At 36.4% G+C, this 26,446-nt stretch overlaps 2 protein-coding genes across 3 annotated transcripts; one reads left to right on the forward strand and one right to left on the reverse strand.

The window, feature by feature from the left end:
- The first annotated feature begins 1,823 nt into the window (after positions 1-1,823).
- Positions 1,824-12,023, forward strand: LOC132096289 (rho guanine nucleotide exchange factor 18-like). Its single transcript, XM_059501555.1, has 19 exons — positions 1,824-1,959; positions 2,498-2,590; positions 2,692-2,832; positions 2,923-3,173; positions 3,998-4,123; positions 4,245-4,362; positions 4,550-4,804; positions 5,821-5,897; positions 5,990-6,168; positions 6,817-6,878; positions 6,999-7,184; positions 8,550-8,690; positions 8,777-8,859; positions 8,951-9,013; positions 9,367-9,414; positions 9,576-10,085; positions 10,167-10,425; positions 10,546-10,647; positions 10,980-12,023. Exons 2-19 carry the CDS (start codon positions 2,506-2,508, stop codon positions 11,129-11,131), a joined length of 2,838 nt encoding a protein of 945 aa, XP_059357538.1. The 5' UTR covers positions 1,824-1,959; positions 2,498-2,505; the 3' UTR covers positions 11,132-12,023.
- A 2,226-nt stretch (positions 12,024-14,249) lies between these two features.
- LOC132096290 (signal peptide peptidase-like 2B) lies at positions 14,250-23,020 on the reverse strand. Of its 2 annotated transcripts, XM_059501556.1 has the most exons (16): positions 22,868-23,020; positions 21,665-21,781; positions 21,321-21,503; positions 21,145-21,234; positions 20,937-21,076; positions 20,689-20,831; positions 20,507-20,603; positions 20,307-20,423; positions 20,149-20,230; positions 19,989-20,063; positions 19,845-19,907; positions 19,664-19,763; positions 19,183-19,260; positions 18,923-19,083; positions 15,159-15,674; positions 14,250-15,126 (listed from the first exon to the last, which is right to left on the reverse strand). In XM_059501556.1, the coding sequence occupies exons 1-15, from the start codon at positions 22,913-22,915 to the stop codon at positions 15,501-15,503; spliced, it is 1,668 nt and encodes a 555-aa protein (XP_059357539.1). In that variant the 5' UTR covers positions 22,916-23,020; the 3' UTR covers positions 14,250-15,126; positions 15,159-15,500. The 2 variants fall into 2 exon arrangements, with proteins under 2 accessions (XP_059357539.1, XP_059357540.1); XM_059501557.1 differs by lacking the exon at positions 14,250-15,126 and having other exon boundaries at positions 15,535-15,674; positions 18,848-19,083.
- Between the last annotated feature and the right edge of the window lie 3,426 nt (positions 23,021-26,446).

The following is a 26,446-nucleotide window of genomic DNA, read 5'->3' on the forward strand; positions in this document are numbered from 1 at the left end:
CGCACATTGTTTGAGTTCTATTAAGCCTTGCTAGTGTGTTCACAAGGTGTAACATAACTTTCTTGAAGATAGAGCCGAGTGCTTTCAACTGTAGGCATTTTAAATGTTAATTGTAAGTTGTTGTTGTTAAAACATTTTCTCCTATGACAGTTTAATATGTAAAAACTACATTTATAGGGTAGTTCACATATTATTGTAAATTCTCTCATGATTTACTCTCCCTCATGTTGTTCCAAACTTGTATGACTTTCATTTTTGTGTGGGACACCAAAGAAGATATTTGAGGAATGTCTCAGTCTCTCTTTTTTTTAATTCAGTTCAAGTCAGTAGGGTCAAGTGTTGTTTGGATCTGAAACTCCTTACTGTGTCCTTGCCTTGATGTGTCAGACACTATTGATTCATCCTTAGTGTTTTGTTAGGACACACCCTTTGGTGTATAAATAGTGTGTTGTACATTTGTCAACGTGTTTCTGTGAATTGTCTTGTGTTTAAACATGTTTTTGCTTGGGTATTCTCAGAATCAAAGCTTTTGGGTGTGAACCAACACCTCATTGAAAACTACTGCTAACAGTTTTTTTTTATTCTTTTATAACTATACTTGCCACTTTATTACCTTGTTTTGAGTAAGAAACTACATGTAATTTTTGAAGATTTGAAGGTCTGTTTCTGAGGTGGACTGCAAAAATGCTTAAAGGTGATTAAAATGCTGAAAAACTGTTGATATGTCAAAGCAACTAAAAATACAGTGTTTACCTGTAGGTGTAGTCTAGAGTGAAATATTATAGAATATCTTATGAGTTTCTTATCAGTGTTAAAAACCGTTGTTCTGTGTAATATTTATGAGAAAACAGTGATACATTTTTCAGAACTGTGATAAAAGTAAAGTTCAAAAGGACAGCATTTATTTGAAATTGTTTAAAAGTGACAGATGTGTCCTTGGTAAATAAAATTAATAATTACTGGCTGGCTCCAAACTTTTGTAGTGTAAAACAATTATATAATAATCTACCTGTGTAAATTTGGTTGGTGGATTTGTGTACTTTAGTTTTATACTGGAAACTGTAAGAAACATTATATTTCTCAGATAGGGCAGCTATTACTGTTTAGGACTATCTGTGCAAATCCGCATTTTTATTAGAAGTTTATTTCCCTCTGAATTTGTCAATAGGAGAAAAGAAACCCACAGTCCAAAAATAAATATCCATGCAAAAGGGGAAAAAAATCTAGCCTGTTTTCTGCAAAGTCATATGCCTTCTGCTCTTTAACCTTGTCTGACGAGAGTTTAGTAAGCTGACAAACCAGTTTTCTGTTTCAGAGAAGCAGATTTGTTTCAGTATCCTAATTTCCAAGAATAAAACCAGACTAGTGCAGGCTAGTGACTAGTGTCCCACCACCCATTAATTTTTTTTTGCTTGCCTGTGTCTACTAGCACACTATTGATGCATTGCATTTGTGTTTGGCTGACACTTTTATTTGAAAATGGCAAATGTTGCATTGATTCAACGTATACATTTAATTACATTGTCAGTTTGTCGTATAATGTTCATGCATTCGCTTGATCAGTTTTCCACTTAAGCGTGTGTGTGTGCGTGTGCGTGTGCGCGCTGGATACAAACTAGCAGATCATAGAAGTGTGTTCACCAGAAGTGTGTTCATGTCAAACATGGTTCTGTCACCCTCACCTCCACAGTCATAGTCACATAAAACCTTTAAGGCCATCATAGATTTAAAAGCAAAATGTGTGGTACAGCGCTGCTATTTAGGTCTAAAATTGTAAATATCAATAAGTAGCAGATCCAAGGCAAAAAAAAATATATTTTTTCCTTCCTCAGGCAGAGATTATTCATCCTGCGTTTGGCTGTATCTGCTCCATGACATACCAGGCATGACCCTCTTACAGCACAGATAAACCTGCGTCCTCCAGATCCTAACCATCTCCAGTTATCACCCCAGCCACAGGTCAGTGCTCTGGCATTCTGTGTAGAAACTGTAGTAATGGTAACAAAATGATTTTTGTTTTCATGAAGCAGCAACTTTGGCTCAACTGATGTTTACATCTTTTAAAAGTTTAGGGTCATTAAGTTTTTTGTTTGTTTTGTGTAAAGAAAATATTTTTTATTCAGCAAGGACACATTCAACTGATCCAGAATTTACAATAAATACATTTACATAATGTTACAAAAGATTTTGTATTTAAATAAGTGCTATTCTTTTGAACTTTAAATCCATCAAAGAATCATGAAAAAATGCATTGCTGGACCCACAAAAAATAAAGCAGTACAACTGTTCTCAACATTTATAATAATAATAATAAAAAAATGATTTTGGCTACCAAAAATGGCATATTAGAATTATTTAATGACATATTAGATTTTATTCTTATGATTCTGTTTGGTTGCACAGAAATTAGATGCTTCACCTTTAAGTATTGTTTGCTGGTTTATTTAGAAAAAAATAAATTCTTGCTCATTTTTATAGTCTTCTAATTGTTTTTCAGAACAAGAGATGGAAGAAATCGATTTTGTGAGGTTCAAGCCCTTGCTAGAAGATTCAAATGTCCCATACTCTACTGACACCATCAATATTGATGGTTGGATATTTGACCTTTTTAGTTTCTGTAGCTATGCGATTTAAAAGTCATGTGTACAGGTCTTGTTAAGGTAAGTGTATATCTACTCCTCTTCTACACAGATGGGCGTTATAATGCACTACGTGAAGATCTAGAAGCAGATGCTCGGGACTTTGAGGCTCCCACCTGGAGTTTAGCTGTTGACCAGCAATATTTAAAAGAGTATTCCAAAGACAACATTAAAAGACAAGACGTAATACATGGTATGGACTTTCTTTACGTTTTGTTTTTTTAATTTTTGTATAAAAGTTCATAGCTTGAGCAGTGTGTGATTGTTATCATTATTATAACAGAGCTGATTCAGACAGAAATAAACCATGTGAGGACACTAAAGCTGGCTTTGGGTGTATATGTGCGGGAACTACGCGAGACCCTGCAAATGGATGATATGCAGCTGGAGAGACTGTTTCCACAGGTGGATAACTTGCTGCAACTGCACCAGCTTTTCCTCAACCGCCTTAAACAGCGGAGGATCGATTCTTTAGAGCCAGACAGCACCCAGAATTACTGCATCCACAGTATTGGAGACATTTTTATCGCACAGGTATTTTTATTATATTTTAAATATATATATATAGTATGCCAGATGCATTTAAAGGCTTGAGGCTCAATTGTTAGTTATATGAAAAAGACCAAGTACCAACCTGGATAAGACTTTTGTTTCTCTGCATTCTTTGGATCACCAAACTGTCAGTTATAGCCAATGTCCTTCATATGATCTTTGGGTCCACATTCCCCAGAGCTAAGCTAAACAGCAGGTGCTTCTTGAAATTAATGGAATTATTGTTTCAACGTTAAATTCGGTTAAATAAGGTTACCCAACAAGTATTCGGATACTCAAGCTGCACTTAATCTGTTAATGCCATTGAATTATATAAAAAAGTATTCAAGCATTTTACTAAAATGTTTTTTATTAGGGTTAAACTTGATTTTTTTTTTTTTTGTGGAACATAGTTGTGTTCATAGTTAATGTGTTGCACCACATTGCTAGGACACCTGTGTGACTGAAGTAATTGCAGCTGAAAATTCATCAGTAAATTACATTTTAAAATATTTAAAAATAGAAATCATATATACGAATGTTTCCCAATATTATTGTATTTTTGATTATATAAATATAGCATATGTTGAGCATAAGAGACTTCTTTGGAAAAAAAAAACCATTAAAAAAATTTGACACCAAACATGTTCAAACTGTAATGTATGAATAAATAAGCAGTGTTCATAACTGTCTTAACTGATTTGAAACGTTTACATTTAGTCAAGAAATATTAAGGTTATTTACAACTTTTGGCATTATAAATATCTTTTGTTTTTAGCAATGGTACTGCTGTCTGATCTGATCTGCACGTATGATTGTGTGTGAAGTTTTCAGGTGAAATAAGAGACAGACTGCAATACTGCTATGGAGTGTTCTGCAGTCACCACACTGATGCAGTCAACTTCTTCAAAGACTTGATGCAAAACAGCAAGAAATTCCAGAGTTTTATACGAGTAAGACCTGAACTTTTGTCAAGTTTTAAAAGGATTTCTTGAAATAATTTCAAAATGTTCTTTTATTAAAACAAACAAAAAAATTATTTCACTTTCTGATAACACCATTTTCTGTTCTCAGAAAATTTGTCAACTGTCTATCGTGCGGAGATTAGGAATATCAGAGATAATTCTTCTTATAACACAGCGCATCACAAAGTATCCGGTTTTATTTGAACGTGTAATTAAATACACTGAAGGTAAGTTTTTTTTTTTTTTTTTTTTTTTTTTTTTTTTTTTGTTCTTTAGAACAAAGATTTTGTTAAATGTTATTAAATATTGTGATAATTATGTATATTATTATTTTCAATGCTGATGGTGTTAAAAAAAAAAGCATATCCATAAGACACCTTCATTGAGTTTGTATGATTTGCTTCCTTTTGACAGTTGACTCAGAGGAGCATAGGAACTTGGTACACGGTCTGGTACTGCTGAAAGAAACTATCTCAAATGTAAATACCCATGTTGATGAGTTTGAGAAAGCGGCACGGCTCAGGGACTTGAGCAGTAAGCTGGAGCCCAAGTCCCAGGTCAAGACGACCCATGGGAGAGTGTTCCGCAGAGAGGACATGCTGCAGGGCGAGAGGAGGCTGCTTCATGAGGGCGTTCTCAACTGGAGGCTAACGTCTAACAAAAGCAAAGGTGATCATTGTACTTAATAGAAAATAATTAAAACATTATAGTTTAATTAGAATTTTCATCTCGTTTCCCATCTACTTGTATACTTATGCTTTAGACCACATGCTTTGTTTTTCCTGTAATTTTCTGGGGCCGGTTGCACCAGCTAGATGTAACAAAAGCTGACTGTAAGCTCCAGCTTTACGATAAATATTTACACCTGTTGCACCAACTTAAACTACGATCAGGCACAAGTACACCTGCCGTAGACTTTGCGTGTCCATGCTGATAGTTTTTTCCGCAGTGATAGCTGAGACTACATTCATGCTGCAATGGCTAAAAACTACTAATATAAAACTGAATTGCTCAAGACATCATAACAAGTGAGTCAACACGCCATGATTTCATTAAGTAAACATTTTCTAATAAGTCCACGTTCTTCCCTCCCTGCACATTCCCATGATAGATTTCTTCAAACAAACATTAAAAAGGAAGCGGCAGGTTAAGTAAAATACAATGCTTCTCTCTATATGACCACGCCAAGATGGTGCAACGGGTATAAATTCTTTGCACAACTTCGTGTATTTTACGCCAGCCAAGTCTTACAAAGAAGTGGGAAGTCGTGGCCTAATGGTTCGAGAGTCAGACTCACAATCCAAGTGTTGTGAGTTCGAGTCTCGGGCCGGCAGGAATTGTAGGTGGGGGGAGTGCATGTACAGTTCTCTCTCCACCCTCAAAACCACGACTTAGGTGCCCTTGAGCAAGGCACTGAACACCCAACTGCTTCCCGGGTGCCGCAGCATAAATGGCTGCCCACTGCTCTGGGTGTGTGTTCACAGTGTGTGTGTTTTCACAGCTGTGTGTGTGTGTACTTTGGGTGGGTTAAAAGCAGAGCACGAATTCCGAGTATGGGTCACCATACTTGGCTGAATGTCACTTCACTTCAACCGGGTGTACCTCCAACTGCTGCAGCCGGCCCTTGTAATTTTACTCATTTGATAGCTGACGGACATTTCAGTATTTCTCTTCAATGCCTTTAGATGTTCTTGTCTTGCTGTTGTCGGATGTTTTGCTGCTGTTACTGGAGAAAGATCAACGACTTACCTTTGCCTCTCTGGTGAGCAGAATGTAATAATTTGGCATGTCATTTATTTCTAGTTTATTGTTGTCATTCTCATTAAATGTCAGCTGCCTAATGTGCTCCTATAGGATGGCAAGCCTGCGGTGATCTCACTGCTAAAGCTTATCGTGCGTGAAGTGGCTCACGATGAGAAGGCCTTGTTTCTGATCTCAGCCTCCTCGGACAATCCAGGAATGTATGAGTTTCACACCTCCTCCGGAGAGGAGCGCAAAACCTGGAGAGACCAAATCTGGAAGGCTGTGGAACGGTGCATTTCATACAAATTTTATTTTTTATATATATATAAACTAAAGTTCCGAAATTTGGTTAAGATGGTAACATTTGTTTTGAAGTCTCTGATTTGCACCACCTTTATTTGATAAAAAATACAGTAAAAACTGTAATATTCAAAAATGTTATTATTTCTTATCAATGTTTGAAACCGTTGTCCTACTTAATTTTTTTGTTGAAATCGTGGTCAGTTTTTTTTCAGGTTTCTTTGATGAATAATATGTTCAAAAGCATTTCTTTTTGAAATAGAAATCATGTATTTCTTATAAATCTTATTAGTTCTGTCAATTGATTAATCGCATCCAAAATAAGTTTATTTGTTGTTTACGTAATATATGTGTGTGTGCTTGTGTATATTCGTGTATATACTGTAGAAATACACACACATACAATATATATTTTTAAAATATTTACATGTATATTTCTGTTCATATGATTTCTGATTTATAATATATTTAATATATAAACATAAATTTTTTTTATATATATACATGCATTTATGTGTATTTATATATATACATAATAAAAATACACAGTACAAATTGTTTAGATTAATGAAATGTGGGTAATATTTCATCATTTTTCTGTGATTATTTCTAACAACGGTTTTTTGGTTTTGTTTCAGATGTCCTGAAGAGGAGAAAGAGGAGCCAGAAGAACTGCCTGAGAGGATCTGGAACTTTCAAAGTAACATGCATATTTCTGTATCTCTATCTATGATTATAGTCTTCCTTTCTCTGCTATACACTGAGCTGTTGTCACATTTAACATTTGTCCTTTCTTTTTTGAATGGTGTCTGCTGAGTAGAGGAGCTTTGTATGTGTGATGCCTTGATAGAGCAGCTCCTCATAGAGAAGCAGAGTTTATTCTCCAGCTTCACGGTCTATGGGACAGGTGTCACCGACATCTCACCGAGTGAGCGCCCTCTGCTGCATGGGATCGTAGCAGAGCCCCTGCAGGGAGAACAACTCCTCACTGGAGCCGTAAAAGATGGTGAGACTTCCACTGCTCAGTAGAAAAGCGAAATTGTGATTATATTAGTGCTGGGCGATATAGTTATTTTTTTGAATATTTCGAACAACTGAAATCTAAGCTTGCTTGAAATGATAACATCTTATGAAAAAAGTTACATTTCCGTTTTATTGTAAAAAGCAAGTTTCCTGAAAAAAAAAACACAGAAAATAACTTTAATTTTTTGCAAACAAAATAAATTAATATTGTCATGTCAAAAGAAGAGAAAAGCAGCATTTCTTGCAAACAAAATACATTTTAAATATCGTCATGCTAAAAGTAGAAAATATCTTGTATCTCTTATAAATTAATTGGCTATTATTTTAAATAATGCAAAGTAGGAAATAAGTTTGCATCTCCTGTAAACAAATGTTTTAAAAAATGAATATATGCAAATAGAGCACTGCTGTCTGCTGATTAAGAGAAAGGCACCATCATGGCACCGTCTCAGTGATCTTGTCCTGTCACCCTATATGTGTATTTACTCTAGATTCTTACTGGCCATTCACACAGAACACGTCTTTTTGTCTAAAACCGCAAGATGCAGCGCTCAGGAATGGTTTAAAAAAAAAAAACAATGCCTACTCCTTTGTGTTATGTCAACCTGCTACTATAAACAAACACTAGCAACACCTGCCCTGTTTCCGGGGTCTTCTGATTGATCCACTGTTTTGGAATTTACATTGATGAGCGGCACTGTGTGTAAAAGTTTAAATTCTTTTAACACGCCACTCACGTGTGAGATGCTGCAAAACACTCGAGTGCAACAGTAATAAACATCCGTATAGCACCAACACTGTAGAATATTAGTATTATATTACTATATTATATTAGTATTTTTAAGGGGAAAGTATTAATAGGTTTAAAAAAAAAATGGAATAACTGATATGGGACAATTACGTTGGTTAGAGGTTCTGAATTTCGGTTTCGATTTCTTTTCGATTAATCGCCCAGTCCTAGTTTATATTCAGTATTGACATATACAGCTCTGTAGAATATAGTACAGTCTTGGTTTACTTGTATTTCATCTTATTTTTATTTCATATTATCTTAAGCAATATTATAACCGTTATACAACAGTTACCGAAAATGTATGTATTTATAAAACTGTACTGCTAAAATTGACTGAAAATGTTTGTATTGCTTTTACCTGTTTGGAGTTAATTCATTAAATGCCATCCTGCTGTATTAGTAAAAAAAAAAAATCCACTGTTGTTGTTTTTTTTTTAACACCTTATATTTTTCACACACACACACATACATCTGCTTATCTGTATATTAGATTAATGTGGTGTATTTGAATACTAAAGCTTGGTTGATTGTAATCTATTTTTAATCTTTCTTCAGTGGAGATTTTGCAGAACATGCTGATAACTTGTGAGCAGGGTCAAACTCCTTCCTCTGGTGAGGGGATGGATCTGGTCCCACTATCCAAGAGACCAGGTGCTGTCACAGGCTTTGACGGTGATGCCTGCACGCAGCCAGGAAGTAAGAGAAGCTTTCAACTTTTTCGTGACACTAGTGTAATAGTTACATATACATTCATTCCCATTGACTAATGGACTTGTTTGCAGATGGTATTGGGAGTTTAATGGAAAGACAGAGAGACAGAAGTCAGTGGGCCAGCTCGGACCCTGATGAAAACCAGGAGCTGTCGGTGAGCTGACACTAAAGTATCATACTTGTTATTTTTGGCAGTGGTACTAGACTGTGAACCAGAATATATGTTTTTGCTTTCGACCCTTTAGGCAGATAAAGAAATAATTCCACGAAGTTGTGGTGCATGTCCTTCATACTTTCCTAAAGCAGAGGTGAGATTTGATTACTCTGTGTTCGTTTGAAATTACGGGGGTTTTTTTGTGTATCTGTTGTGATTTTTTTTTTGTGTCTGTTTTTTTTATTTATTTTGTTTTGTTTTGATCTGGACAGATTTTAGTGTATGTTTTTTTTTTTGGAGCAGATATATTTATAAGGGTTTTGTGTTGTTACAAGAAGACTTATTTTCTGTTTTTATGCTGTTCGGATCACATTTGCACCTTTATGATGACAACTAGCATGCACAAACTAACAAAAGTGACTGCAGTGTCTAATATTCTATTGTGTACATCACTTACTTCAAACACATTGACCTTTAATTGAACATAACCTGTTTTTATCTCCACAGCTTTATGACACAGCAACTAAATTGTCTCAGAAGCTTTACAGCCTTCAGGTAATACAAACTGCATTTCATGTTGTGCTTCACTCTCATAGTTATAAGTTTTTTTATTATCTGTTATCTATGATAGTTTTGAAATAAAATGTGAATCTGTGTAAATTCAGATCAGCACAAATGAATCTTTGATTTCTTCATCTGTTGCCTTCCCTCTTCAGTCCGTCTTCCAGCAGCTAGAGAGCCACATAGAGGTACAGCGCGCCACTATTGAGGAGCTGATGTCCCGTCCCCGGGGAAATACTCTCCTCGAGAAAGAAAAGCAACGGAACATGGAAAAGCAGCGTGAGGAGCTGGTCAACTTCCAGCGTCTCCAGAATCAGCACCGACAGGAGCAGGTGCAATGGGAGCAGGAAAGAGCGCAGGTGCAGGCGGAGGCGGAGGTCAGGGAGATGGAGCTGAGGGACAGAGAGCTGGAATGCAGAAAACAGGAGAAAAAGCTGGTAGAGGATAAACAGGAACTAGCCAGGTGTAAATCTGAATACCAGAAGGATCTGGAGCGCCTCAGAGACTCAATGCGCTTAGTGGAGAAGGATAGAGAAAAGGTGGAGAAGGACCGAGAGAAGCTGGAGAAAGACAGAGAAAGGCTGGAACAGCTGGAGAAGAAGTATAAGAAGAATGAGAATGTTCTAAACAATGCCACCTTTCCCATGGAGAATGAACAGATACAGGTATAATGAGAGATAAAATAGTATAAATCACTATTAAAGTACCTTATACATGTACATGCATAAATTTGCCTTTCTTTCTAGCTATCTCCACCTTACCCCATATTGAATATGGTTCCTCCCGACTTCGACGAGAGGCCGCCTCTGGTACCGCCACGCAGGGAGAGCATCGCCAACCTTCCTGTTAAACCCGAAGTGCCCATCCACCTCGTTAGCACCACCAACCAACACCACAAAGCAAGCTCCGTTCAACAGAAGATCCCCACCAAGCTGGCTGCCCAACCTAAAGGCAAGGAGAAGCACAGCAAGCCCAGGAACTCCCACCAGCGCACCAAGAGCGCAGGTATGAACTGTTTTACTAACTCCATTACATTAGTCTGTGAGCTGATGTTGTTTTAAAGGGCTATCATTAAGATTTATGTCAATTTAATTTAACTTGAAAGTTTTTTTTTCACACTTTTAGCTGGCATAGAGGTGTCTCAGTTACTTCCCATCAAAGTTTCAGGGAAGGAAGGAGGCAGTTTAAGAGGCATCAGATCCAACAGTCCCCACCAGCTCAATCCTGGTAAATCTTCTTGATTCTGTGTCTCAGCTTAAGTTAAGCTTCTTTCTTTCTTGGGATTGGTCTGTTTCTGATTAAAAAAAAGTTCCCTTTTCTTTGTTTAAAGGCATAGTATGCCTAGAAATGAAATTTAGTCATTTGCTCACCCTCATTTTAATTAAAACCTGTATGATTTTTTTGGGGTGGTAAATTATTTTTGGGGTGGTGAACTATCATTTATTCTGTCTTTCATTTTCTTATCTCTTCATATTACTTCAAAGCAGCGCTGTTTTAGTCATTTCACCATACAGATGCATTTCTGTATTAGTAAATCCATTTCTGTTGTGTTTCTGTAGATATGTTTAACCATCCAGAGAAGTTATCCAGCTCCGAAACCTCTCATTCAGGAAACGGCACCAAGAACCACAATCAAAATGCACATGGTACCCATCCAGGACACGGTAAAACCAAAGACAACGCAACTGCAGAAGACATATTTTACTTTTAATAACCCTATGCAATCTGCAGTGATTGTTATCACTTTAACAAGACCTGCACTGATGTAAGTGCATTTTTAAAAAAATGGACTCATGCAGATTTTAATTATAAAGTTTTGTTGTTGTAGTTTGTTTTTACTATGATTTAAATTTCATTGGGAAAGAAAAAAAACATTCATTCGCAGAGAAAACTGTTTTGGAGGATTCACTGCCAGAAGTAGTTGAGATTTAGGCCTCTTTACTTTAAGTCTGTTTCCTAAAAGATTTGTGATCTTATCATCCGACGGTCACAGTATATCAGTACAAAAACCAGTTCAGGTCCACATGCTGTTTTTAGTTATTTATTGTGTTTTAATTCAGGGATGTTTGATGCCCACAAGTGTTGCACTGGAAAGTCTTATAAGAGTCATGTAATCAAGAGCTTCTCGGTCTTGACCTATTTAAAGTATGGAATATGTTTTAAGCTTAAAAGTGTAAATTCCTTTTTGGAGTTTTTCTCCAGTTTCTGCACAGATCGTGGGATCTTTTACATTGTTTTGTTTCCTTTAACTGGAAAATAATGTTATATTGACCAAAAGATTTGTAGTATTTTAGAAAAGAAATACCTATGTGTTTTTCTTCGTGAGTTGGGGATACATTCTCATCGCTACTAAATATCAAAGGTACCACTGCTTATCTTTTTTTAGTTTTTGTCTAAATTCATGTGGCACAATTCTGTTGGATCATTATTTCTATTTCATACATAGTCTGGATTTTCTTAGAATAAAACAATCTTAAGCAGAAATGTACATTGTAAATACTGCAGAAGAAATACAGCTTCTCTGGTTCTCTCAAGGAGTACTGATGCACTTTTAAGTGCTTGTCATTTGCTCTGTTACAGAAATAAACAACACCTGTATACTCCGTTTTACTTCATGTTGTTTGTAATTATTCACAAAAAAACGGTGGCTAGTTTGCCTAAAAGTGATAATTTACTCAATGTTGCATTGTCCATAAGACGTCCATTCCCGCCATTTTTCACATTGAAGCCAAAATCAACTGGTTCTCACGGGATCAATTTGCGGTAGCTCAGTGGAAGACAGTAAAGTCCAAATTTACTGTATGAGCGACAAATTAAATTTTGTGTGTTTTTGGTCACTATATGGAAGAGTTTACAACATTACCAGGTCACCACCTCGACATACAAATCAGCAGTCCGCTATCCCCAACTACTATGTTCAAATGTTTTTGGATCATAAAAAAATCTATTTTGTAAGGCAGCCATATAAAATGGAGAAATTCCCGAAATGTTCTGTGTAAAAAAAAAAAAAAAAAAAATGTAATATAATTTGTCTGCTGCTGCACCCTTCTGGGAAAGCTACTGACGGTTGATTGCCACAGAAAGGTTCTTTTTCTCTGCTCATCTCTTCTGTTGTAATCTTTTCTTTGCTCTGACAAAGTAGTTTAGGTAAGTAACATTACTGATGCAGTTCCTGTATAACGAAACTTCGTTGAGCCTAATTTAACGACCGTAGTCAGCGATATTTAACGCAAGAAACATTTCAGCATTTTGTCAATTCCTGTGTTGAACTACTTGACTCAGAAACGTTCCAATCCAAGCAGTTGTTAATCCAATAAAACAGTACTCCATTGTTATGCATTGAGTATTAGACCCAGTTCTTTTGAAAATTTTAAGTTTGCACTTTTTTTCTGAATAATATTGTACAACCATGTTAAAAAAACCTGCATATGCTGGTTAGGTATGGTTTGAAGCATGGTTTAAACTGACCATGTGCTTGTCCTAAGCTGGTCCTGAGCAGGAACTAGTTGCTTAGAACCAGCACATGACCATCTTAAACCAGCAGCTATGCTTCAAAATATACCTAACCAGAATATGCTGGGGAGAGGGGGTTTCAACGTGGTAAAACATTAGAATAGAACACTTATGATGCCATACAATGGCATTGCAAAGGATCCATCCGGTAACCATAGATCAGAAGAATTTTTTTATTCGTCTTCTGAAAGTGCTGTTCAATCAGCATCTCTTCATTAAAAAAGAGCTCTCTTGCTCAAGGCTAAATGACCTCTTAAAGGGATAGGTCACCCAAAAATTATAAATGTGTATATATATATATATATATATTTTTTTTTTTACCCCCAGGGCATCCATGTTTCTTCAGTAGAACACAAACTGGATTTTTAGCTCAAACCATTGCAGTCTATCAGTCTTATAATGTAAGTGGATGGAAATCACAGCTAAAACATACAATAAAACAAAAAGAAAAAAACATACACAAACAAAACCAAATTAAACCCTGCGGCTCCGAACTGTTAGAACTCTCGAGCGCATCCTGTTGTGTGCATTCTCATCAGCAGGTGTTCACAGTAGTTCTAACAGTTCAGACATTGCGTGAGGTAAGAAATTATATAAATACTGTTCAGTTTCTTGCACAGACCGATTGTTTTGTGTCTTTACACCTCAGTGTATCATCCCGAGCCGCATGGTTAATTTGGTTTTGTGTGGGTTTTTTAATGTTTTAGCCATGATTCCCATCCACTTACATTATAAGACTGACAGACTGCAACAGTTTGAGCTAAAAATCTCATTTTGTGTTCTACTGAAGAAACAAAGTCACCTACATCTTGGATGTCCCGGAGGTAAGCAGATAAACATCAAATTTTCATTTTTGGGTGAACTATCCCTTTAACAACCTCTTTACAAGTACCATTTCTTTTATTCATCTCTCTACCTGCCACTGTTGACTACTTCAGTATGGCTCATTTTGCACACAATAGTTCATACAATATAAAAATGTGTTGTTTTTTTAGCTTGGTCATACAGTTATTAACTGTTGTCAACAATAGCCTGGAGTTAGAAGTGAGTCCAGTGAACCAGATGAAAGCGTGAATCAAGCCCTCTGGTGTTGTAACCACAATCCAGGAAGTATCATTTCCAGGTCACAACCACTATGACTCATAATTTGAGAACATATAACCCACAATTATACTACTTTACCGCTTACCTTTTAATGTGGGAGGAAAATACAAAGACCTCATGATACTATACATTATTTTACAATGCATCTTTGCAAGTAAACATCCTAAGTATTTCTCAAGTGTTCACGCATTAAAACACAACAGTAGTCCACATAACATAATGCATTATTCCTTTAATATGTGCACTCTTTTCAAAATCACACTTTTACAGCATATGTTGATCTCTAATCGAGAGCTTAAGCATACATGACTCTGAAGATCTATGACACACGACCTCCAGACATCAGGAGTATTAATAAATGGACAAAAAAATCTGGATTACAACTTGTCCGTGTTATTCCACATGATCATATTCACCCAATAAAAAAAATAAAACACGCTGTAGCAAAGTCCAAGAGATTTCAATGAGACAACGGTGCCACATAAACTTCTTAAATAAACCTGATGTACTGTAACTTAAAACGGTTCAATCATACAGAGAAAATAATATCAGTGCTTTACACCAAAAAACAACTTTAAAAAGTACTATGAATACAAAAATCCTGCTATGAAACAGAAGGACTGTGACTCAATAGTTTACTGTTCTTAAAAACTGCACTTCTTTTAAAAATGTTTGCACTTTTTATTTAGAAATCTCAAACATCCCTTCCATCAAGTAAACAGCACTTTCTAAATACAATGCTTTCAATAAGCCATAAGCATAAGAATATGATATGTCAATGCAACTAAAGCTGAAATCACATCCCAAACCAATAGGGAGGTTTTTGTTAAATGATGTGTATAACAGTACTGCTCTTATTTATACAGTGTATTGTGATATAAACATTTAACAATCTTATCAACCCACAGCTTAGTATCTCAAAACTCAGGATGAAATGAATAAATCATTATTCCCAAAGCCTTTGGTTCATTCGACCCTTATTAGCACCGTATTTTAAAGGATGTGATGTGACAAGGACAAAACCTGTCAGTAATTAATTATCAACTGGAAGCCAAATAGAAATATTGTCAGTGAGCTGTCTAGAATTTTCTTGACATTTGTTTTCAAATGTCTAGCAGCACTTTGTTTCAGTAACTGAGACAATGCTAATTTACAAAAAACAATGAGGGAGAAGACAAATAATACAGTTAATAATAATAGAGTTGAGATCCTTGTGAAGAAGATAAAAGTGATCCGTTCTGTGCCCTCCTCATGCCATCACACGTGAACTTGAAGCAAGTTGGCTGAAGTAGCGCAGCAGATGTTGTTGTGTCTCCTCTTTCTTCGATTCAAAGGACTGTACAATTTCAAAGGCTTAAAACAAGTGCACTGAGATGTTCAGACTGCTCAAGTCTATTAAATATATGGTCAGATATATAACTGACAAAAAAAAGAAAAAGTAGCATTCTTTGAGTCTTTTGTCTTTATGTAGTAGATGCATCTGTAAGATGCAGAACTTGCTCTTGTGCTGGTGGTGGAGGGTCCTCACACTGATTGGTCGTTTCAGAGTCTGCCGGCTCAGGATTGGACAGGGGTTCACCTGTGGACAGTCCTGGGGTTTGAGCACAGTTGATTTGTTCCATGACAATGGGAGGCGGCTGAGGATGAAATGAGACGCATACGATGAAAGAGAAGTTCAATTTGAAATTAAATTGTATTTAAAAAAAAAAAAAAGTCATTAAATTCTAGATGTTTTTATATATACACACTACTATTCAAAGATTTGGGGTCAGTAAGATTTTTTGAAATGCTTTTATTCATTTGAATACAAATACATCTCAGCAAGGACGTAAATAATAGTAATCAAGACATTTATAATATTACAAAGATTTCTGTTTCAAATCAATGCTTATCTCCTTTCTATTCATCGCAAAATCATGCAGCAGCGATTCTTTTTACATTTTCAAAATTGATAATATATCTTTTCTGAGCACAAAATTAGCATTTGAGAATCATTTCTGAAGGATCGTGACACTGAAGTCATGACTGCTAAAAATTAATCACTGGAATAGATTACATTTTCAGAATATATAGAATATATATAATTAAATTGTATTTTTAATCAAATTGATGCAGCCTTGGTGACTTCCAAAATTAATAAAAATCTTAAAGACCCCTTTTGAATGGTAGTGTGTATATACAGGTCCTTCTCAAAAAATTAGCATATTGTGATAAAGTTTCATTATTTTCCATAATGTAATGATAAAAATTAAACTTTCATATATTTTAGATTCATTGCACACCAACTGAAATATTTCAGGTCTTTTATTGTTTTAATACTGATGATTTTGGCATACAGCTCATGAAAACCCAAAATTCCTATCTCAAAAAATTAGCATATCATGAAAAGGTTCTCTAAACAAGCTATTAACCTAATCATCTCAATCAACTAATTAACTCTAAACACCTGTAAAAGATTCTTGAGGCTTTTAAAAACTCCCAGCTTGGTTCATTACTCAAAACCGCAATCATGGGTAAGACTGCCGACCTGAATGCTGTCCAGAAGGCCATCATTGACACCCTCAAGCAAGAGGGTAAGACACAGAAAGATATTTCTGAATGAATAGGCTGTTTCCAGAGTGCTGTATCAAGGCACCTCAGTGGGAAGTCTGTGGGAAGGAAAAAGTGTGGCAAAAAACGCTGCACAACGAGAAGAGGTGACCGGACCCTGAGGAAGATTGTGGAGAAGGACCGATTCCAGACCTTGGGGGACCTGCGGAAGCAGTGGACTGAGTCTGGAGTAGAAACATCCAGAGCCACCGTGCACAGGCGTGTGCAGGAAATGGGCTACAGGTGCCACATTCCCCAGGTCAAGCCACTTTGGGCTACAGAGAAGCAGCACTGGACTGTTAATCAGTGGTCCAAAGTCCTTTTTTCGGATGAAAGCAAATTTTGCATGTCATTCGGAAATCAAGGTGCCAGAGTGTGGAGGAAGACTGGGGAGAAGGAAATGCCAAAATACCTGAAGTCAAGTGTCAAGTACCCACAGTCAGTGATGGTCTGGGGTGCCATGTCAGCTGCTGGTGTTGGTCCACTGTGTTTTATCAAGGGCAGGGTCAATGCAGCTAGCTATCAGGAGATTTTGGAGCACTTCATGCTTCCATCTGCTGAAAAGCTTTATGGAGATGAAGATTTCATCTTTCAGCACGACCTGGCACCTGCTCACAGTGCCAAAACCACTGGTAAATGGTTTACTGACCATGGTATTACTGTGCTCAATTGGCCTGCCAACTCTCCTGACCTGAACCCCATAGAGAATCTGTGGGATATTGTGAAGAGAAAGTTGAGAGACGCAAGACCCATCACTCTGGATGAGCTTAAGGCCGCTATCGAAGCATCCTGGGCCTCCATAACACCTCAGCAGTGCCACAGGCTGATTGCCTCCATGCCATGCCGCATTGAAGCAGTCATTTCTGCAAAAGGATTCCCGACCAAGTATTGAGTGCATAACTGAACATAATTATTTGAAGGTAGACTTTTTTTGTATTAAAAACACTTTTCTTTTATTGGTCGGATGAAATATGCTAATTTTTTGAGACAGGCATTTTGGGTTTTCATGAGCTGTATGCCAAAATCATCAGTATTAAAACAATAAAAGACCTGAAATATTTCAGTTGGTGTGCAATGAATCTAAAATATATGAAAGTTTAATTTTTATCATTACATTATGGAAAATAATGAACTTTATCACAATATGCTAATTTTTGGAGAAGGACCTGTATATATAAATATATAGCAATACCAATCCAATTTAAAGCAGAAGAAAAATGTTAGAAAGAGAGAATGAGAAAATGGCTTCAGATCTACAGTATAACTTAGTGAAAAAGAAAACATTCAGAGATTACACTGATCAGATTCTACTCATAGGAGGAAATCACCATAGATTAACTCAAGACCAAGAAATCTCCAGGCTCTTTATTAGATCAAAAGCTTGAACACGGTTAGCTAAAGAGCCGAGGAAATTAAGCATAAGCCCTCTTCTGCTGTTTATCAACCCATCGTGATGTGAAATGGTGGATTTAACTTGTGTATATCAGTCTGTAGAACATAATTTTCTCATATTAGGGCTGCACAATTAATTGAATTTCTAATCCCGTTTACAATTATGGATGCCACAATTACGTAATCGTTCAAAACGACAATTCATGGTTCACTTACGTTATTCTGCACGCTTAAGATATGTTTTCTTTCAACATGTTATCTTAAGGTTTTTCCCATTGTTTTAGTTTTAGTATAACATTATAATACTATTCATATTTTAACTTTTTTATAATTTAAAGAAACCAATCTGACGTATAATTGACATTTGAGGCTTAATACTATAGAAAAGAACTAAAAGTTTTTCAGTTAAGAGTGTTTTCAGCTTGTTTATTTTCATAGAAAAAACCGGCATGCAGTTGCATCAAACAATGGTATAAACATCATTTAATGTAAATTGTGATAATTGTAATGAATAAATCGCAATTACAATTTCAAGGGAATAATCAACAATTATGATTTTTGTCACAATCGTGCAGCCCTACCTCATACTGTGGTTTAGAGAAAAATATTTGGTTTGATAAGTTCAGTCAAACAGGCATTTGTCTAAAGCCTTCAAAATCACTATAAAATCTCTGAGAGTCTGGGATCTATTGTTGTAAAGGTTTCTTAGAAACACAGGGGTAGAACACAGGGGTTGTAAACCCCTCCTTTAAAGAGGAGAAAACACCCACAGTAAAAATGAGAGCAATATAAGAGCGTAGCAAAAACCACGCGGGTGAATTTACTCAACTGTAAGTCTAGTAACTGTACATAACCCTAGAACTTTTCCGACTGCAGAAGGCACTCATATCAAACTGGTATTCACCACAAATCCACTTCCTGTCCAGAACAAAGGCAGCTCCTTGCGCCACAGTGCCACCGCAAGGCTGGTGAGGAGCGTGCAAGGCACCAGGTATAAGAGGGCAGGCTGACCCATCTGCATCAGAGCCAGAGCCACAAATGTGATGAGAAGACCAATGCCATAGCCTAAAAAAAAACACAAATCAGATTCACATGCTTAAAAAAACTGAATAAGAGCTAGAACCATACAACATATCTAAATTTAAAAGGTAGTCAGTGTCTTACCAATAGTGCAAGCCAGAAAGTAAATTCGAGAAGTCTGCATGAGAATGTCAAATCTGTGACAATATGCTACCAGCAGACCTGAGGAAACAAAACGTCATTATTAAAATGAAGTACAAGATGACATAAAAGAAAGAAAGAGAAAAAAACCCAGAATGACAGTGAAGCCTGAATTCCAAGAAATCAGAAATCATTAATAAAATCTTTTTTTTTATAGAGTTTGATAAAACCAGAGCCAGACAAATAAGTCTGCATAATATTTTAATTTCCTTTCAAAGATGTATAAACATTTCGGCCACAAAAATTAATAAATCAATAAATTAATTAATGACCAAAATAGCTCTGTTGGAAAGCTTGCCACGTTCAACTTCATTTTTGGCTAAATGAACAATAATTTTGATATATTTTGGTGCATCACTAATTTCTGTGCATGAATCCTGGAAATCTGTTCATCGTGCAGCTGATAGTGACATACTGACATTACCTGGTACCAAGATATCCCCAAAGCCCAGGAGAGAGAATGGCCGGTCACACAGCACCAGAGGAGAAGAATTCAACCTGGGCACTTTCAGCACCATGGGAAGCTATTTGAGACAAAAACGCCAAATTTTAAACTAAAAAAATATATATTTAAATGTATGCATATTCAAAAAACACCTTACTACCTTTTCATGAGTAGAAGAATCAGAGGGACCAGCCGCCACCTCTACCATGATACTTTCCCCACTCTGCACAAGAAAACATGGAAAAATATATACCAATTCTATTTAACATTAGTTTTAGTAAAAAAAAAAAAAAAAAACTCATACCTCGGTTAAGAGTGGTGTTACAAAAACAAAAAAGACGTCATACACGAACAGCACGACCAACAGCAGAGTGCAAGCCTACAAAAACAAGAAATGGATCATCTTCACATCCTAAATATGTTATGCTGGCAACCGGCAGCAACCATCTGCATTTTAAACTCACCTTGAAAGTGGGCAGCCTGATTGTTTTCAGCATGTAGAGACAGAACGCGATGCCTAGCACATCCTGAAGTATCCATGCCCACCTAGCGGACACGATTTTTGATTAGATATACTGTTATAATGCTAAAAGTGCCAAAACCTAAAGTGTTCCACTCTTACTGGTCTTCGTTGCGGAAAACTCCCCAGGTGACACTGACTGCTATACAGAAGGCTGAAAGGATCAGCGTGCGCACCTGTGGCCGCTTGTGACAGTATGGCAGGTTATTCTCAGGTATCCTGTCAAAACACCATAAAGCATCTCCTTCAATAAAAAAAGACAGATAGAACCCTATCTAGTCTTTCTCATGCACATCTCTAACCTGCATTTCCCAAACGGTATTCTTCGGACAAAAGGCCAAAGACAGCTGTACAAACCAACAGCAGATGCCAGACAGAAAGTTGTGATAGTCATGTACACTGTGAAAGAAAGGGTGAGGAATGAGGATTAACCAAAATACAGACAGCTTACTGAAAGACGGTAATAACTGATTCATTTATTTACCTAGCTGATCATAGAAGAAATACAAGAGCACCAGCATAGAGCAACACATGACCACAAACACACAAATCATGATGGGGGTGACGTCAACCGTCTCCTCGTCTTGTTTTTCGGCACCGTCGTCCCGCTTGTGCTTCATGTAACGTCTAAAAGCACAAAGATGGGAGTTTAGTTGAATAAAATCTGCAGGCTGTCAGCTTAGCTGTCACTAATTGATCTTGTAACCTGTGCCTCAAGGGCACAATTCATACTTTTTAATGTCCCTGCTGCCAGCCCAGTATCCTCCGACAGCCACTGTGCCCACCGCCATCAGGAAGATAAGCACCATGTTGTAGTCCACCACCGGTTCATTGGGCGCATACATGGCCACCTGCCTTTTCTCTCCAAACGTCTAAAGACAGAATTCTTTTTTTGTTATTGCCTTAGTAATTACAATAGAATAAATCATTCTGAACTTACCTTACTGATGTCCAACATGTCTTTATAGCTTAGCAAGGCCACTGGGATGCCGATCTCTTCATACTGGGACTTGTTGCCTGAGGGTGGAGTCTGTAAATCATTTCAAACAAGTCAACTCATGTGAAAATGTTTTGACCAATGTTTATGGTGCCGTTAATGGTGTTCTGATGAGTTACCAGTCTGTCTTTGCTGACGATCAGAAGTCCTTTAGCACCATTGATCTGGGCCAATCTGACTTTTTCATAGAAAGTGCAATTTCCTCTCATCACCATTGGGATGCTGTTTGGGAAGCCACCCTCAGGTACATCAGAGGGGGAACACAGCACAGAGGTGGTGAGATCATACGTCTGTAGCCGTGCCTGAGCAAAACAATAAAGGGTGAATGAGTGGCAGCTCTGTGATACTCATTTGTAACCTCAGTTTCAGATACACCAGGGGTTTGTTGGAAATTATGCAATTGATTTGACATCCAACAGTAAGAGATTTCTATTTGTGTGTGTGTGTATAAATTGTTACTAACTGCTTTACTGAGGTCCTGAGGTAGTCGAGCCCACTGAGAGTTGAAGAATATGCAGTAATCTTTGCCTTTACTGTTCCCCCCATCGCTGAAATGTGCCATGCCATATTCACCTAAAACCTGTGAATCAGAACGGATACAGCTTAGGTCATTGGTTAACAGGTTTGTGCATAAGATTGCTGTTCAAAGAGGGAAACCTTGGAAAAGAGAGAGAAATGCATATGTCAGTAGCAAATAGGTGATATGAACTTTCACAGTTTTCTCAAACTCATAAAACCTCATAGAAAAAAAAGTGAATTATGTTTTCTAATGCATGCAAATGTTTGACTTTTATTTGCTAGCTGTTTTTAGTTAAATAGTTCATCTAAACTTGAAGGACCACATCAGAAATTGTGTTGTTTTTTGTTTAAGTGTCAACTGAGATTTATTATATTGCACTATTTATTAAATGAATAATTTAATAACTGAAGTAAGGTTTAATGTGTGTGTGTGTGCCATTATATGTTCATATGCAAATATATCTTATAATAACAGCTCACTATGACCCACACAAACACATCATCTGGTTAACATGACCCTAGAATAATTAAATAAACATGAAGCAAACAACATAAAAATGCAATATAATACTCCAATGTGAAAAGATACATTACAATATTAAAATCTAAACAAATGTTGTTCACGCAGGGAATCCCGAAAAACGGCAGTAATTTGAAAGAAATGTATACGTACTGCCTTATTATTTTTTCAGGAAATTCATACTACTTACTAAATATAAATATAATCTGATAAGATATAAAGTAACGCAAACGAAAGGGGTTTTACTTATGTTTAAATTATTCTTCCGTTAAAATTTCTGACATTATCTGTGTACAGTATCACTGCATGCTAAATAAATAATCAAAATAAAATAAAGGTTTATCACTTATGGTGATCTAGTTTGTCGCTCGTTTGATCAGTGTTTTGTATTTGTTTTGCTGTACAGTGTCATATCAACAGGAGCGCGAGAGGACTCGGCCGCGCGGCCCCCAAACATGCACGAGCATATCCTACAGAAGTCCACCGCAAGCTAATCATACATAGCATGTAGCTAGTAATCATCGGCAAAAAATGTTTTACAAATAAAACAAACCGAGTAACGTTACAGACCAGTTGAGGAACCCGCCAAAAACAAAACGGATTCTTTAATGTTTTCTCATGTCTTACCTGTTCGATCAAAAGAGTTGCCCAGAGGAGACTTGATAAAAATCGCATGATGCCTGATTGTTGTCGTCTCCGCCATCCGCACTGCCCTCCTCGACTCAACGATCAGCTGTTTACGCTCATCCCGCCCTCGTTCTCCAGAACCTCGGCCATTGGCTATCTTCGTCCGCTTCCGTCTTGGCCCATTTGGCTTTCGCTCTAATCAATTATATTTTCGTCACGCCTCCAATTCTTCACATCCAAATTTGTCATTTCTTAATGACATCATATTTTACAGCCAGTTTAGTAAAACTGTTAGGCCTAAGTTAAATAATTTAAGTCCTTTTTTGTTTAGTTTTTTCCTAATGAAATTTTGATAATTGTTTTTTTTTCAATCTCTGCCTTTCTCACACAGAACAACCTCCTGCATGGACAGCAACCAGTGGACATTCAGCCGAGACTGCCTTGCTCTGCCGTGTTTCGACTGCACACGACAGTCGGACACGATTGTCGCATTTAATGGCAATCACGCAGAACTTTCAAATTGATCGTGCAGCGACCATTACCTCGGCATATTCACCATGGTCAAATTAATAATTTTAATAAATATAATGAATGTATGAATGCATCGTCACATTTCAAATGACCCCCCGAAAATAAAAATAGTAGGTTTTATGGGGCTAATCAACGTAAATAATGGTTTAATAATTGTAAAATAATTATTTCTGTCATAATTATTCTAAAGCACAATTTAACAGAAATAGTGTTTAAAGAATAATGTTAAAGTGTACGAAATATTGGTAATTCTGACCTCGCGCTGATAGTTTTGATTAGAATACATCACATCCGGTCGGGCGGTCGAATATGGTCTAGCCGCAGATGTTCAAATATTTGAATGCATTCGAAGATCCGAAATTTCCGCATACGCGTATCGGAACTCCACGCTAGTGTTGCCGAACCGATATATATTGCCGATATATATATATATATATTAGTATCTTTGCATGAATTGTGGTATAACTTTTGTGTCCGTGGTTAAAACAAGATTTAAGGTCGCTTGTCGTTCCTCAGAGACAGTGGAAAGGCGGCTTAAGACTGGCAATAGCGGTTTCAAAATCTTCAATGGACCTTTTAAACATTTCCGGGTTTCTCAGCAGCAGAAGTCATCATAGTAAGGTTAACTTGAAGAGCAGTGAATGGGAGAGTACCTAAAATATATATATATATATATATATATATATATATATATATATATATATATATATATATATATATATATATATTGCATTCTTATTTGCTCAAATAGCAAAAGAAAAACTCCATGACAGTATTTTCATGACTTTCAATAAAAGTCTCTGTCTACACGGCATCATTAGGTTCTGTCATTCAAAAACATGGCTTTTCATATCACTGCTTAGCTGATGACAATCAACTCTACCTCTCATTCCATCCTGATGATCCGACGATAGCTGCTCACTTCTCAGCTTGTCTAACAAACATTTCTTGACCATCACCTTCAACTCAACCTTGCCAAGACAAAACTGCTTGTGGTTCCATCAAACCCATCGTTTCATCACAATTTCACCATCAATTTAGGTACATCAACCATAACTCCTTTAAAAACAGACAGAAACCTTGGAGTTGTGATTGATGATCAGCTGACTTTCTCAGACCACATTGCTGAAACTGCCCGGTCCTGCAGATTTGCTTTAATGGCTATCTGCTTGAATAAAAGGCATTAATGTTTGCCTACAACACCACCACTGGCTTTGCACCCCTTTACCTAAATTCACTATTTCAGACATATGTGCCTCCATAAGCTTGTGTTCTGCAAGTGAATGATGCATTATTGTGCCATCCCAAAGAGGGATCATTTTCACAGACTTTACATTAACTGTTCCCTCCTGGTTAAATGACCTGCCCAGCTCAATCCGAGCTGCTGCCATCTTCATGAAACGTGTGAAAAGACATTTCTTCCATCTCTATTTGACTCTCTATCTGTACTCTCTTTTCTAACTCTATTTTATCTTTTTTTATACAAAAAAACCCCTTGCACTCTATTTGTTTTCTAACTGCTTGTTTCCTTTTTTTAAAAAGCCCATAACAATAGCTTTTTCTATTAATATTCTATTCTATTTGCTTACTTTTTATTTATTATATAATTACCAAAAAACTATTTGTTTTCTAACTGCTTGTTTTCTTTAAAAAAGGCCTCCAACAGCTTTATATATTCTTTTCTATTATGTTTGTTTTCTTTTTATTTATTATATAAAAAATCTTGCTATGTGTACTTCGTTAAGCTAACTGAGACTTGTCATAGCACTTGCATATTTTTGCTCAGTTGTTGATTTTGATTGCTTATTTGTAAGTCGCTTTGGATAAAATCATCTGCTAAATGACTAAACATAATTAAATATTAAAAAAATTCAGCAATTTTTTGGAACTCATTGCATCTTGTCCTTTGTTTTTGTTCTATGTTTTTGTTGTTTCCTTTTATTTTAATAATGTACATGCTTACATTATCAGATTTTATTGTATTGTTATATTTCAAAGTTTCTTCTAATGTTATTTTGAAGATAATTAATTAATTAATTACAATTATTACAAATTTTTCCACTGACAGACATTATCTGAACATGAGCACATTGTCACATGACAGAAGATAGTTTTAAAGGTGTTTAAAGAATGTAGGTAAGAATACAGTTAGCACTAGCTAACCTTCGACTTCCATAGTAGAAAAGAGTAATACTATGGAAGTCAATGGCTACTTTTAAATGTTTCAAAATATTTTGAGTTCAACAGAAAAAATGAACTCATACAGGTTTGGAACAACTTGAGGGTGAATAAATGATGAGAGAATTTCCGTTTTTGGGAGAACTATCCCTTTAAGACCATTTCTAGTAAACGTCATGAATAGAAATAGCTGCTTTAATGCTGATCTCATAAATGTTCACAAATCCTGCATACATACAGTTACTGTCAGAAATGTCCCAGACACATTATGGTTAACTTAACAGAATGTATTTTGGGTGTGTTTCAACTGCAGTTTTAATGTCTTCAGTGTGCAGAACTTGCCTAACTTTGCTGAATACATTTTCCATGAGATCAAAACGACTTTTGTGGGTTTTTTCAACAAGCAAATTAAATGTTGATGCTATTTTTTCTTAATGCAGTATGATAAACATCTCATATTTGAGCTGAAAATGCATGATATGATTATATTTGGAATAAATGACACAATTGCAGACTCACACCTCACAATAATATATATGTACAGAAAGTCTTCTGATTATGTATGCTATATGAAGTTCATTTAATACACATGCTCAGTAAATAATGAGGATTATTTGACACTGGCAATGATGTTAAAATCGGTCTCTAGCACTATAGGTGTCTCTCTTGTGTAACACTGATTCACAACAAAAAGTATTTCTTTATTTTTGACCCTTTATTATTAGTTTGTCAGGCAAACTCGTTATTACATCCATTTACACCTTTTTTATGTGTTATGAGTCTGTTATGGTAACACTGACAAAGGAACATTGCAAAACAAGCCCATACAAGTAGTTTTAACTTATATCAGTGCTAACACCTGGCAGACGC

Source organism: Carassius carassius, chromosome 20 (genome assembly GCF_963082965.1).
Source record: "Carassius carassius chromosome 20, fCarCar2.1, whole genome shotgun sequence".
NCBI classification, from domain to species: Eukaryota; Metazoa; Chordata; class Actinopteri; order Cypriniformes; family Cyprinidae; genus Carassius; species Carassius carassius.

Coding starts and splice junctions, on each gene's coding strand:
- LOC132096290 (XM_059501556.1), bottom strand. CDS start 22,915: ATGCGATTTTTATCAAGTCTCCTCTGGGCAACTCTTTTGATCGAACAG. Junction 20,604..20,688: donor TTTCTTCTATGATCAGCTAG/GTAAATAAATGA, acceptor TTTCTTTCACAG/TGTACATGACTATCACAACT. Junction 19,764..19,844: donor ATTCTTCTACTCATGAAAAG/GTAGTAAGGTGT, acceptor TGTCTCAAATAG/CTTCCCATGGTGCTGAAAGT.
- LOC132096289 (XM_059501555.1), top strand. CDS start 2,506: ATGGAAGAAATCGATTTTGTGAGGTTCAAGCCCTTGCTAGAAGATTCA. Junction 2,833..2,922: donor AAGACAAGACGTAATACATG/GTATGGACTTTC, acceptor TTATTATAACAG/AGCTGATTCAGACAGAAATA. Junction 6,169..6,816: donor ATCTGGAAGGCTGTGGAACG/GTGCATTTCATA, acceptor GTTTTGTTTCAG/ATGTCCTGAAGAGGAGAAAG.